General features: G+C 35.9%; 1 protein-coding gene across 7 annotated transcripts in view; it reads right to left on the reverse strand.

Annotated features, from left to right (window-relative positions):
- Positions 1 to 13,837, reverse strand: part of MICU1 (mitochondrial calcium uptake 1) — a 238,347-nt gene that overhangs the window by 99,459 nt on the left and 125,051 nt on the right. For 6 of the 7 annotated variants that reach the window (XM_027062242.2, XM_053207388.1, XM_053207390.1 and 3 more), the window contains one exon: positions 11,362 to 11,476. The exons of the other annotated variant lie outside the window; for it this stretch is intronic. In XM_027062242.2, coding sequence (XP_026918043.1) covers positions 11,362 to 11,476 — 115 coding nt within the window. The remainder of the gene's footprint in view (positions 1 to 11,361; positions 11,477 to 13,837) is intronic. 7 annotated transcript variants of the gene reach the window in all.

The following is a 13,837-nucleotide window of genomic DNA, read 5'->3' on the forward strand; positions in this document are numbered from 1 at the left end:
GGAAGGATCTAATTAGAAGACCTATGGTTTTACTCTGATAAATTCTGACCATAAAGAAAAACATTTAGAAATGTAATGTATAGTCTTAGAACAGACTTAACATTCACATTTAGTTAGTCTGGCTTTTATTTGAAAATCCTCAAACAATGAAAGAAACTACATGGGCTTACCATCATTACATACAGGCTGTACGATGGCTACAAAGAGAGCTCTTTATTTTTATTGCATCTCAGTGTGATTTATTTAATGTCAATTTAAAGGTTTTCTAAAGAATATGGAACACTACATGTCAAGAATCTGCTTTTAAAAAATTCACGGGGGCGCCTGGGTGGCTCAGTCAGTTAGGTGGCCGAATTTGGCTCAGGTCATGATCTTGCAGTCTGTGAGTTCGAACCCTGCATCGGACCCTGTGCTGACAGCTTAGAGCCTGGAGTCTGCTTTGGATTCTGTGTTTCCCTCTCTCTCTGGCTTTCCCCGCTTGCACTCTCTCTCTCTCAAAAATAAACAAACATTAAAAAAATTTTTTTTAATTTATAAGATTGTGAAAATCTTCTGAATTCCTTCAGCAAGGTTTCAGCTGTACAGACACTTATTCCTTCTAACTACTGCTTTTCTACCATTTGCATTTTTCTAGAAAATACATTTCAGCCCTGATTCTCAAAAAAAAAAAAAAAGATTTATAATTTCACACCTGAAAAAAGAAATAGCTAATGTTTCAAGTTCATAGCTCATAACCTATCTTTGAGCTATATTTCACCCTCAGTTACTGGATGACCTTCTGAGAGCTGCCAGAAACAGTCTTTCATTTAAATTGCTCTTTATTACACTATTATTTGACAGTTGTGCTAAAGGAAGAGTATTCAATGCCACAGATGTCAAAAAGCTTGGATTCCCCAAGAGTTCCTGGGAGAGATTCTGGAAGGCATGCCAGGGCTTTACCCTTGATTAAGGTCATGTTCTACTTTAGGAATATATTTTCTTCAAATGAATGTTACTATTTTTATGCCCAAATTACATATGCCTGTGTGACAGATCGCCACCCCTATCTTCAAAGATCTTAAAAAATAATAATTTATGGGGGTGCCTGGCTGGCTCAGCATGCAGCTCTTAATCTCGGGGTTGTAAGTTCAAGCTCCATGTTGGGTGTAGAAACTACTTAAAAATAAAATATTAAAAAAATTCATCTGCTTGGCTTTCATTTCATCCTATGTGGTTTTAGTCCACTCCATGTACTCAATAGTAGCCAATGTGAAAGCTTACGCCAAGATGCAACTTACTGCATAGATGCTTAGAGTTAGTTGCTTTAATAAATAAGATTGGATATTGGATACTTAATTTACGCTAATTTGAATGACCATCATTACATGTGACTTGGTTGGGCATTCACCCAAAAGCTATGTGGTTTTTCAGTTTAGTGCTCCCTCCCCCAAATTTTAGCTATTTGAATTAATTTTCTAGATTTCATCATGTATATATTCATAGAGAGTAGCTATTATTTAAAACAGTTTTAAATACCAGGCAAGATTGCTAAGGGTACTTGGAACAATATAAAATTTTAGTATGTATACTAAAGTAACTTCACAAAAATTCTTAGCTATTTATTTAGCCAACAAATATATATGGAGTACTTATTGTGTGTCAGATACTGTGTTGAGTATCTTCTCCAGAAGGTGTAATGGTTAAGCAAACCATTCTGTGACAACCTTTCTTGCCTTGATTTCCTTTGTGTACCCTCAAATTCCCCAGCACAACAAATAAGCTTTTCTAAAATTGTTACAGGGAAAGGTGAACAACACATGATGAAGCCTATGCATAACCAAACACTAGCAAGTTGTGGTTTTAGGGAAAGGTCAACTATACAGATAGACAGATACACTTGATTCCAGTCCAACTTCTAAGAGGCAAACAATGTGAAAAAGTGGGGCTCCTGGACCATAAGCAAAGACCTTTAAATATTATCAATTATTAAGGACTGAATTCTTATAGAGCCATCCCAACCATCAATAGAACGAAAGCAGGACAGGATGGAGCCTGAGGAGGATAGGACAAAAGTTAGAAGAGTTATAAAAGGCTGAAATCTGGGAAAGTTTCTATAATGTTCTAGGGAAGTAAAAGAAAGGCTATAGTAGAAAGGTAAACTGAGGCCCATTTGACACTGTAATCAAGGATACGGAGATGGATGGGTGGCTGGGTCTACTTAAAAGGGACTCAGAGAAGCCACATCCCAAATAGCCTTTTGTTCAAATATTTTTAGAGGGGTGCTCGGGTGGCTCAGTTGGTTAAGTGTCCAACTGTTGATTTCAGCTCAGGTCATGCTCTCACGGTTTGTGAGATCCAGCCCTCTATTGCTGTTTCTCTCTCAAAAATAAGTAAATAAACTAAAAACAAACAAATATATATATACATATACATATATATACGTATATGTATATGTATATATATATATAAATGAATAGTAGTGGTAGGATACAGTTTTAGGTACTTTGGGGATACAAAGCCATATGACATAGTTCCTATTTCAAGATATTATTTAGTGATACTATATCCCTTGTCTAACTTTTATTAATTAGGGATTCTTTTGAATAATAAGCATTTCCTGCAAATGTCTCTGGAGCTATTATGATTCACAATTCAATGTAAAAAAATTTTTTTTTTAATTCTGAATGTTTGTTAAAAACAAAAACAACAAGATCCTAATTGAGATATGCTAAGAGAAAGGTAGTTTTGATCTGAAGAATGAAGAGAGAAAAAGAAATAATTTTATAGATGAGGGCATTTTCTAGAAAGCAGAGAACTTAGCCTATTTTGGAATTTTATTTTTCCTGTTCCATGAACTTTTAACCCATTGATAAATGCAGCCTAAGAAAGTGGGAAGCCTTTGAGTTTACCAAATGCTTCCCCTATTAGGCTTTCCTTCCCAAGGGCCTAAGGAGCAGAGAAGTAGAACTGGGAAGGACCTCCTTCTCTTCTCTCTTGGAGAGCCCCTACCTGAACCTCAGGTATCAGAGAGAACGGACTCCCTAGAAAAGTAGCAGAAAGCTTTGAAGGCCAACAACAGCTGTTCAAGAGAGGACAAAGTGTAAGCAGACACAATTCTGGTGGCAGCATCAGACCACTGAGCATACAGAAAATACTCCTGACTACCTCATTCAACACTCTCTTCTTTAGAACACAGCCCTAGCTTGAGAGGAGAGCTACAGACATCATGTGCCCTTAACCAGATTTCTATAACATTTTAAGACAATATTAGAATTTTATTAGAATTTTTAAAAAGTGTAAGTGGATCAATTCAAATAAAACACAAGTATGAAAAGGCTAGTAAGAACTGGTTTCCTTGGAGGGTATAATTATGAAATCTTCCCCAAGATGCAGTCAAAATATATTTAGATCTTATTTTTGTTATAAGCCACAATTTGCTTCTTTGGTCTCTGTTCTTCTCTTAGCCTATGAACCCTCAGAAGGAATCTAAAGCTACTGTTCCCCAAATATATACTTCCTTTAGCATATAAAGAAAACATTTTAATCTTCTAGTACAATCATATGCAGGTCTGAGAGACTTAAACACAAACACGACTTATTTCTTGTTCATCTGAACTAAAATTCTTATGTGGCCGTTGATATAAAAGTGTAAATGCTTCAACTTTCTCCAAGAGTGGGGTTACTGAAACCTCAGAGTGCTCTCAGATACATCTGGCTCAAAATGAAGTGAACATCATAAATATTTGATACATTTAAAAGCACTGTTTTATTGTTTTGATAAAGCTGCATTATAAAATCAACAAATTAACCTTAAGAACAGGTAATGTCAGAGAAAGAAGTTGTTGGTAAGTAACACAATGAGATCCTTTTGGCTGTAGAACATGCAAATAGAATATTTTTAAAATTCTAAGCACCTTTTACAGGCAAAAATAGCACTGAATTCAGCCTTTCATCTGCTTCATCTTACTCCTCATGATGTCAACTTAGCAATGGTAGATAATCCAAGAAATAAAAAACTTAGGCAGATTAATAGCTAAACCAAATTTTCTCTGTAACTTCCCCAACTCTGATGTCCCAATAAAAAAGATTTGTAGCTGCCTTAAATGTGTTGATAGATCTCAGAATGCTGCCTTGCTCATATTTTTCAACAGATCACTTAAGCTGAAAAACATTTTCATCTGTAACTAACGAAACATTTTCATTAGACAGAATGGCACTGATCAGCACCATGATCTCCAAGTCACGTACACTTTATGATCAGCTCCTGAGTTTGCACGGCAAGAGAAATAAAATATCATAAACTTTCACTTGAATGCTGATGTAATTTCTCAAAGATCTGTGAGAATTGTGGGTCACAATAAGAATGTGGTTTAACTGTCAGTATGTCAAACCCTGCTACAGTGAAACTCACTTAATTCAATTTCTCCACTGATTCCTCAAAATCTAAAGAGGGAATCAAAATCAGAACACACTGAATGATGCCTGAATTTCATTAGGTCAGGTCCTATGCACTGAACATGCCGTAACATTTTTTGCTTCTGCTTTTTCTGCTGACTTTTCAAAGATTAATAGTAAAAAGTAAGGAAGATGCTTAATAATCAACTTTTATAATTGTTTTACTATTGCTTCCTTAAGCTATCTAGAGTTGTTTTCATGTTATTAGGCAACAGCACTAATAACTTTAGTTAGAACACATATGGAGACAAAGAGCACAAAGTAAGTACTTCATAATTGTCAACGGCCAAGATCCAGAGTCTAAGTTATACTATCATTACCGAATGAATCTTAGCATTAGCAAGAATGATCCAAATCAATAAATGCTATGTAGCATTCTAGATAAATCTGGATGACCTTTCTCTGCACCTAGTTATGAGAAAAATCTCTGACTTCCATTATAAGATTTAAGACCATCAGCTAATGCTGCAGCTGGTTAGTGCAGAGAATTAAGCCATTAATAATCATACTTCTGTATTCTCATTCAATTCCTATTAACCTACTTTAAGGATCAGAGGCTTCTTGGAAATTATTTAATAACAGTAATTATTAACAGTCTCTTCATCTTGCCTAGAAGGAATCTAGATTTATTTACTAAATACTTAATATTCTACTTAATACAGATGTTAAGACTCATGTAGAAAATTCTTCAAGTTAATCCATCAAACCTGATCACAGACATATGGTATAAAGCAACAGAATTTATGAATTAGGGGGGCACCTGGGTGGCTCAGTCGGTTGAGTATCTGATTCTTGATTTTGGCTCAGGTCATGGGCCCAGGGTTGTGGGATCGAGACCCACGTCAGGCTCTGTGCTCAGTGCAGAGCCAGCTTGAGATTCTTTTTCTTTCACCCCCTGCCCCTCTTCCTGGCTCACTCTCCCTCTCTCTTTCCCTCTAAAGTAAAATAAATAAATAAGTAAGTAAGTAAGTAAAACCTTTCCAAAAAAAAAAAAATTATGAATTAGGAATGAAGGGGGAATACAAATACATGAATTCTAAATTATAAGAAACCAAGCTTGTGTGGAAATAGATTAATTTAAAAACACGTTTTCCTAATTCCATTTGTACTGACTGCAGACTGAAGACAACAGCTACAAGAACTGTTCTCAGTTTGCTAAACTTCCTTTGGAGAAAATTGAAAAATATGTTATATTCTTGTTTTGTTATACCTTGTTTCAGTGCTTATATAGTGTAGATATGTCCATAGTGAATATCATTGCAAATCTATAGTGAATATCATTACAAACCTTTGATCATTGTCATGTAGTTTACAATCTAAATAATAATAAACAAGTAAAAGAAATCAATTATATAGAATGTTAAATATTGGTTAAGTGCCAAGGAGAAAAAATTAAGCAGGTAAGGGGTTTAGGAGGTATGTATGTTTAAGCGTGTGTGTATGACAGTGGTTAAAACTTTTAGAGGTGTTTAAAATTTTAGATTGGCTAAACAGGGCCCCCATTATCCAAAGCACATGCAGAGAAGAGGGAGAAATTCATGCCATTGCTTATTATAAGCACAAGATATTGCTGCCAAATTGGTTGTTATTCTGGGTATGTGTCCAAGATATTCTTGTTTAGCTAAAAATCAAACTTCAAAGAAGTTTAATAAACATAAGAAGAAATGACTCTCTTTAATGGGGGAAATTATAATAACATGCTTTAAGAAAAGCAGCTTTCTTTCTTCTTTCTTTCTAATATAGTATCCCAGCTTTATTTTTCATGGTTGCTTTTTTTTTGTTTGTTTAAAGTAGGCTCCACGCCCAGCATGGAGCCCAACGTGGGGCCCAGACTCACGACCCTGAGATTAAGACCTGAGCTGAAATCAAGAGTCAGACGCTTAACCAACTGAGCCACCCAGGTGCCATGCCTATTCTTTTTTTTTTTTTTTTAAAGTAGGTTCTATGCCCAACGTGGGGCTTGAACTCATCACCCTGAGATCAAGAGTCACATACTTCACCAACTGGGCCAGTGAGGCATTCCAGAAAAGCAGCTTTCTCATTTTTATTTTTAGGAGAAGTAACTATAAATCGAGAAGGGAAACAAATGATTTGCTGTATATAGTTGTCAAATTTTATTTTAGACAAAACAGAGTTTTTAAGGTACTTGGGAGGTTCCAAATGACAATCCATTTAGACAGAGTATTCATATTCTTCAAAATGATGGCAATTTCTTGAACACTACTGGGTCTATCAGTTTTGGAAAAAACCCAGATGCTCAGAAATATGACAGTCTTGCATTCTCTGAGTTATGTTCTTTTACATTACTCTGGCTGGTTTTCTGTTGGAAATCTTTAGGACAGCTCCTGTTGTCCACCAGAGTAACAGATTAATGAATATGTTAATGCACTTCCCCTCATCCCAAACCACTCCTTGGCAAAGCTTTTTGTGTTTAAAAAATTGCATTCTATCTTGTAGGATGATTTGGGAACCATTTAGTGTGCCTAGATTGTTATAAAATCTTGTTAGCCACAGGAAGTTGATCTACTGTGAGTGTCATTTCCTAGCATCTTAGCAGCAAGGAATGGGAAGGAAGTGATCTTAGTGTGATTTCTATGGCACATTTTCCCCCATGGTTTGTTAGACAAAGTGGACAATGCAACGTGCAACATTCAGATCACAAGAATGCTTGGACTCCCCATTACCTCTAGGAGACTTTATGACTGACCTTTCCACAGCCAGCCTGAGAGAAAGAAGAGGCACTATGTAAGTTACAGCTTATCACCGCTGAAAATGTGACCACAGAAGTAAAGTCAATCAACAGGAACCTAGATGCTGGATTCAAACCCTGAATCATTTACTTACTCTGGGACTTGGAGCAAATTTTTTGTATGTAACCCTCTGTATGCCTTAATTTCCTCATCTGTAAAGTGAAGACAATAATAGTACAAATATTATAAGGTTGATGTGAGAAAAATGTACGTGTAATTGAAGTACCCAAAGGAGAAGAAAGAGAAGCAAAGAGAAAGTATCTCAGGAAATAATGGCTAGTGGCACCTGGGTGCCTCAGTCGGTTAAGCGTCCGACTCAATTTCAGCTGAGGTCATGATCACACAGTTTTGACATCAAGCCCTGTGTCAGGCTCTGTGCTGGGCACGGAGCCTGCTTAACATTCAATCTTTCCCTATCTCTCTGCCCCTCCTCCACTTGTGTTCTTCCGAAAGAAAAGAAGAGAAAAGGAAAGAAAAGGAAAGAAAAGAAGGCTGAATTTTTTCCAAATTGGATGAAAACTATAAACCTATAGATCCAAAGAGCTCAAAGAATCCCAAGATAAGAAACTTGTAGAACACTACATCAAGGCACACAGTAACACAAAAGGAACAAAAAACCCTGTCCCAAACTAGGGCATCCCCAAATAGGTATGATTCCTCCCTATCTCTGTCCCCCAGAAATTGTGAAGACATTTTTGATTGTCACAACTGGGAGAAGGGAAAGGGTATACTACTGGCGTCTAGTGGGTAGAAACCAGGAATGTTGCTAAACCTCCTACAATGCACAGGACAGCTCCCACAGCAATAAATTACCCTGCCTCAAACATCAATAGTGCTAAGTTGAGAAAAACTAGAGGCATATAATAATGAAAATACTTAAAACCACTGATAAGGAGAAAATCTTAAAATCATATATATTTTTTAATGCAATACACAGAAAATGCTTTATTGATGAATTGCTAATTGTTAAGTTTAATAAATGCTTTGAGTTCAGAGACAGGAGGGAGAGACCATTTGGAATTTTAGAACTTTTGGGGAACATTTAAGATAGACTTTCTTTCTAAAAGTTGGATCTCACAACTGGTAAGAGCTGGTTAATTCCCTTATAGGGAAGTGATAATGGAGAAGGCTGAGAGTAGTTCTATGAATACTGGGGCAGACAACCACCAAGCAATACCCTTAGAGCTGTATTTTTTCTCCAATGGGGTCAAGACCTCTGAGAAATCATAAGGATCTGTAACAAATTGGAAAATGTGGTTTTTTTTTCATTTTGATGCTAAACTAAGAAATTAGTATTTGCATACACTTGGGATCCCCTGGATCACCCTCTTTTTTTAATTTTTTAAAATTTACATCCAAATTAGTTAGCATATAGTGCAACAATGATTTCAGGAGTAGATTCCTTAATGCCCCTTACCCATTTAGCCCACCCCCCTTCCCACAACCCCTCCAGTAACCCTCTGTTTGTTCTCCATATTTGAGAGTCTCTTATGTTTTGTCCCCCTCCCTGTTTTTATATTATTTTTGTTTCCCTTCCCTTACGTTCATCTGTTTTGTCTCTTAAAGTCCTCATATGAGTGAAGTCATATGATATTTGTCTTTCTCTGACTAATTTCGCTTAGCAAATCATATTCTTATTCTATTTTCTCATCCCTGGAAATATAGAAAGTACAGCTGACCCTTGAACAACACAGGCTTGAACTGTGGGCGTCTACTTATGTATGAATTTTTCTAGGCACAGTACAGTATTGTAAATGTACTTTCTCTTCCTTATGATTTTATTAATAACATTTTTTTCCTAGCTTACTTTATTGTAAGAATACAGTATATAATACATATGGCATACAAAACACATGTTAATTGAAGTTATGTAGGCTATTAATAGTTATGTTTTGGGGGAGTCAAAAGTTATACCCAGATTTTCGCCTGTGGGGTGGGTGGAGAGTACCAGTGTCGCTAACCCCAGCTTTGTTCAAGGGTCAACTCTATGTGACATTGTCATACCAAGCACTTTTTGTAAATCACTCACCATGTTTAAGCTAGGAGGTGAGCGTCAAGAAGTAAAGAGGTGCCTGGACCAGTAGAGCTACTTGGAGTGGTTTCCAGAATTTAAGGGTAATGTGACTTTTACCTGCTCTAAAATGGTTGAATTTATTAAAGGAGCTACACAATGTGCAGGGTATTCTGAAGGTTCTGCTCTGTGGTCCTTCTGACCCTCAGAAAGATATGAAGGTAATAGGACTGAGAATTAGATACAAATTCAAATCTCATTTCAGCTCAACAAATATTTGCGGGAACTACTGCCACTGTATACAGTGTATATTACTACAGTTCTCCAAGCTGGGTCTCTTCATTTAATGCAGTACTCTTTTCTGCCACATCATGCTGAATGCAAATTCTATACAAAGTCATACACACACACACACACACACACACACAAAGCTTAAAAATCTCTACCAATTCTGCTGGTTTTTTTTATGACAATCAGATATGAAATAACATTTAAATCAGATATGAAATAACATTTAAAATCAGATATGAAATAACATTTGTTACAGGATATCAAGAATAAAAACCCAGACAAATTTCATACTAACTAAATACTAGGCAGTGAAGTAGGTACTTTATATTCCTGATCTCATAATCCTCAAATCATGTGGGTTTGTTATTACTTCCACCTTCACTTTGCAAACAAAACAGATGAACAAGTTCACTGACTTTCCCCTAATCACAAAGCTTAGAAGTGTTGGGGCCAGGATATGAACTGAAGACTATTCTGGAAACCACAATAACTTTGGAAATCACAACTAACTTTAACAATACCCAACTTAAGACCGTAAATGTTATTTTATTTAGTTCACTACCTTGGATCTTCATAACAAATCAATGTGTGAGTGAGTGTGTGTGTGTGTGTGTGTGTGTGTGTGTGTGTGTGTGTGTATCTCCTCTGTTAGAGCACTGGTTTACCACATGAATTTATTGAGACACTTTGGTATCCCAAAGACAACTGTGGTAAGGCATGTTAGTCTATATTTCTTCATTTTTCTGTCAACAGAGGAAAGAAGGGTAAGAGTGGTCAGAGCCATGGCAGGAACTGTGTCTTGTGTATGTCATTTATTAAAAACTATTTTAAAGTTTTATCTTTAGAGATGACTAGCCTAGAGAAAGGAAGAAAGAGGCAGTAATTTTTGTTTGGTATGTCAAACAAATTAGACATCAAATTAGACATTATGTCAAAAGTAATTAGAAAAAATTTAGAGAATCATCTCTTTCAAACATACAAATCAGATCTCTTTGGTTCAATTTAGATAGATTTTAATAGGATATACACAGAAAGCTAGAAACATACATTTTTTGTTTTTGTTTTTCTGAACAGTTAAAAAAAAACCCACTTAGAGTAGCATACTTATCAACCAAATTGTTTAGCTTTAAAAAATCAGCAATTCATCAGTGCTCTAAATGAGTCAAATTTGAGTTTTTGTCTTAAGAGGTAATCCTTAAGATTCAAAAGTGAATATTCAACACAAGTAGAAAAACCGAGCCAATTTTCTTCTTTAGTAGAGAAATGACAGATTATGTTTTTTTTTTAACATTTATTTACTTACTTTTGAGAGAGAGAGAGAGAGAGAGAGAGAGAGAGCAAGCATGTACACGCAAGTGGAGGAAGAGGCGAGAGGGAGGGAGACAGAGAATCTCAAGCAGAGAATCCCAGGGAGACAGAGAATCCCAACCCCCCGATGTGGGGCTCAGATTCATGAACCATGAAATCATGACTGGAGCCAAAATGAAGAGTCAGACATTCAACCGACTGAGCCACCTGGGTACCCTGATCAATTCGTGTTTTAATAGGGAAGTAGAAACATTAATGAAGGCTACAAGGACCAGGCAATATACAATTTATCTTAAAAGAATACAGGGGTTCAAACACTTAAAGGTAGATTTAACTTCACTGATTTGTCTTTTTCTTTTTTTTTTTAACTTTATCTTGATATTTTATTTTTCTTCCTCTTTCTCAGGTGGTTCTAAATACAAGTTATAGAGAATTTATAACAAACGAAATTGTATGTTAACTTATAATTAACTCTACAAACATGTCTTATTTCTCCCTCCAATGAACTTTTTTTTTATAGTCCTTTATGCTCCCTATAAACGAATAAAAAGAAAAGTTTATACTTACTGGAAAGAACAGTTGTAAGGAAAATGTAGTCTGAAAAGGATATGAGTCCACATTCTCCAAGGGTATAAAATATACTGCCTTCATCAGCAAATTTTTCTCGTTCCTGGGAAATTTTCTATTATATGCATGGATCCCACCAAAAGATAAAAAGAAGATATAACAGAATGAGAACACAGATAGATAGAGATGAAACACCATTTATCTGACAGTTTTATGCTACTTATCATAAGCATTTCTCTGATGGCCATTCCAAATTAATGGATCCTTTACAGTTTTCAAGATGACTAAACTTATAAGACAAAAGATGATCTTGTTTGTCTCAACACTGGCTTAATAGTAACACTAGAAAATAATTTCAATTTTATGAACTCCTGCCATTTGACATATACAGGCTCACTTCAGGACTGGTTTTGTTTCTTGGTTTTAAAAACAATCCACCTGAATTGCTGAATCACTATATTGTACAACTGAAACTAATATAACACTGTATGTTAACTATACTGGAATTAAAAACTTCAAAAAAATAAAATTAATAAAAATAAAAACAATCTGCCTTTTTCTATAGAGGTATATAAAGTAGAAAAGATACAAAAGAAACAAATAAAATAAAATGAAATCAGTACAATTTGCCCAAAGTCAGCTAATTGACCAAGAAAAACTATACTACCAATGACCAGAAACAAAGAGGTAATAAGCAACTATTTTCAAGGCCCACACAAACTCTCAGAAAACTAATTTCTGAGAGTTTCTTGGCCCCCCAAGAATCTTAGCTTTGGAATGTAGGACAGTTTGCAGAGGAAACAACACCTCTGAAAGATACTGGCAAATCAGACATGCACACTAAGATTTAGGCATGATTTAATTTAGTTGTATTCATTGTTACCTTGCTGGAGGCTCCTAAGTTTCAGCTAAGTGATGAAATGCTCCTAAAACTTAGATTTTATTCTATGTATATATTAATTCTATTTAATCTATAAAACTCACAAAGAGTTACTTCTTAGCTTCAGTAATGGCCTGTCTGGCAAGTGGTGACTTCCTGGGTGTTTAAGGAATCCTACCCTGTTTTTTTAATTCGTAGCCAAATGATAAACTTAGTTGTGACATTGAATATATTTTCAAAAACTGAAAAGGATCCACCAAAGAGTTAGACTTGGAACTAATTTCCATAAGTTCTGGACCAACTAAAGATATTCAATGAATTATTCTGGGTACCAAAAAAAGGAAATAGGTTTTAAGAACCCAAACCAACAAAGAGCAATCAAATAATGTCATGCAAACACAAAATAAGCAGCAGCATTGCAAGCACAACCTCAGGAGGAGTATCATGAAAACGAAACCAACAAGCACCACCACACCAGCATCCAGGTACACAACTATCCAATAGGTTACCTCTGTCTAGTGAAGATCCCATCATACACCACAAAGGAAAGAAAACTGGTTAACCAATTGAAAACACAAGTACCAAATGAATCATCATGATCTTCTTCGTAATCCTATCCAAAATAGCCTTTACTGGGTATTTGCTTGTTCATATGAAACAGGAGGCATAAACAGGTAAAAATCCACAGTTGAATGCTGACAAAGCAGTATGAGGTTTTGATGGCACATTCTACTTAGGAAAGGATTTCTTTGATTCATCTCTGGTGGACAGAAAGCCACCTGTTTGGTCCCGTTTGGCAGGATTTAGACATTACTTCTTTGACTCATCTCTGGTGGACAGAAAGCCACCTGTTTGGTCCCGTTTGGCAGGATTTAGACATTACTTCTTTGAATGGACAACAAAAATGAGCACATAGTCCAATGTGTTTCAGTTAGGGTTAAATCTCATACCACACTTGATCTTCTACCAACAGACTGAACACAAATTTCAGACAGCTGGATGAGAACTAGAGCAGCAAAGCCTTTCACTGGAGGTTAATATTTTAATTTCTCAAAAAAGGGAAACAAATGGTTACATTTTTTACATTATCTAAGATACTGCAAAAATAAAGTATGTAAGAAAAAAATACACAAAATGAGAATAGGCTCCCAAAGGCATAACATTACTAACTAAACAATAAATATGTATAAAAGCTGAATACTTTGTATTAATTATGCAATCATCTTTAAAACAATTTTTTAATGTTTATTTATTTCTGAGAGAGAGAGACAGACAGACAGAGCATGACCAGGGGCCAGGCAGAGAGAGAAGGAGACACAGAATCCGAAGCAGGCTCCAGGCTCCGAGGTGTCAGCACAGAGCCGGACATGGGGCTTGAACTCAGGCTATGTGATCATGACCTGAGCTGAAGTCGGATGCTTAATCGACTGAGGCACCCAGGTGCCCCTAATTATGTAATGATCTTACAAAGAGATTGCTATAAGCCAATAAAATAAATAATATATTGGGATCCAGAAGATGAGAAACAGACAAACATGTAAGGAAAGAGTGAAAAGAAGCACTTAAGACAAAGAAGCATGGCTAACATTATTTTTC

Source organism: Acinonyx jubatus, chromosome D2 (assembly GCF_027475565.1).
Source record: "Acinonyx jubatus isolate Ajub_Pintada_27869175 chromosome D2, VMU_Ajub_asm_v1.0, whole genome shotgun sequence".
NCBI lineage: Eukaryota > Metazoa > Chordata > Mammalia > Carnivora > Felidae > Acinonyx > Acinonyx jubatus.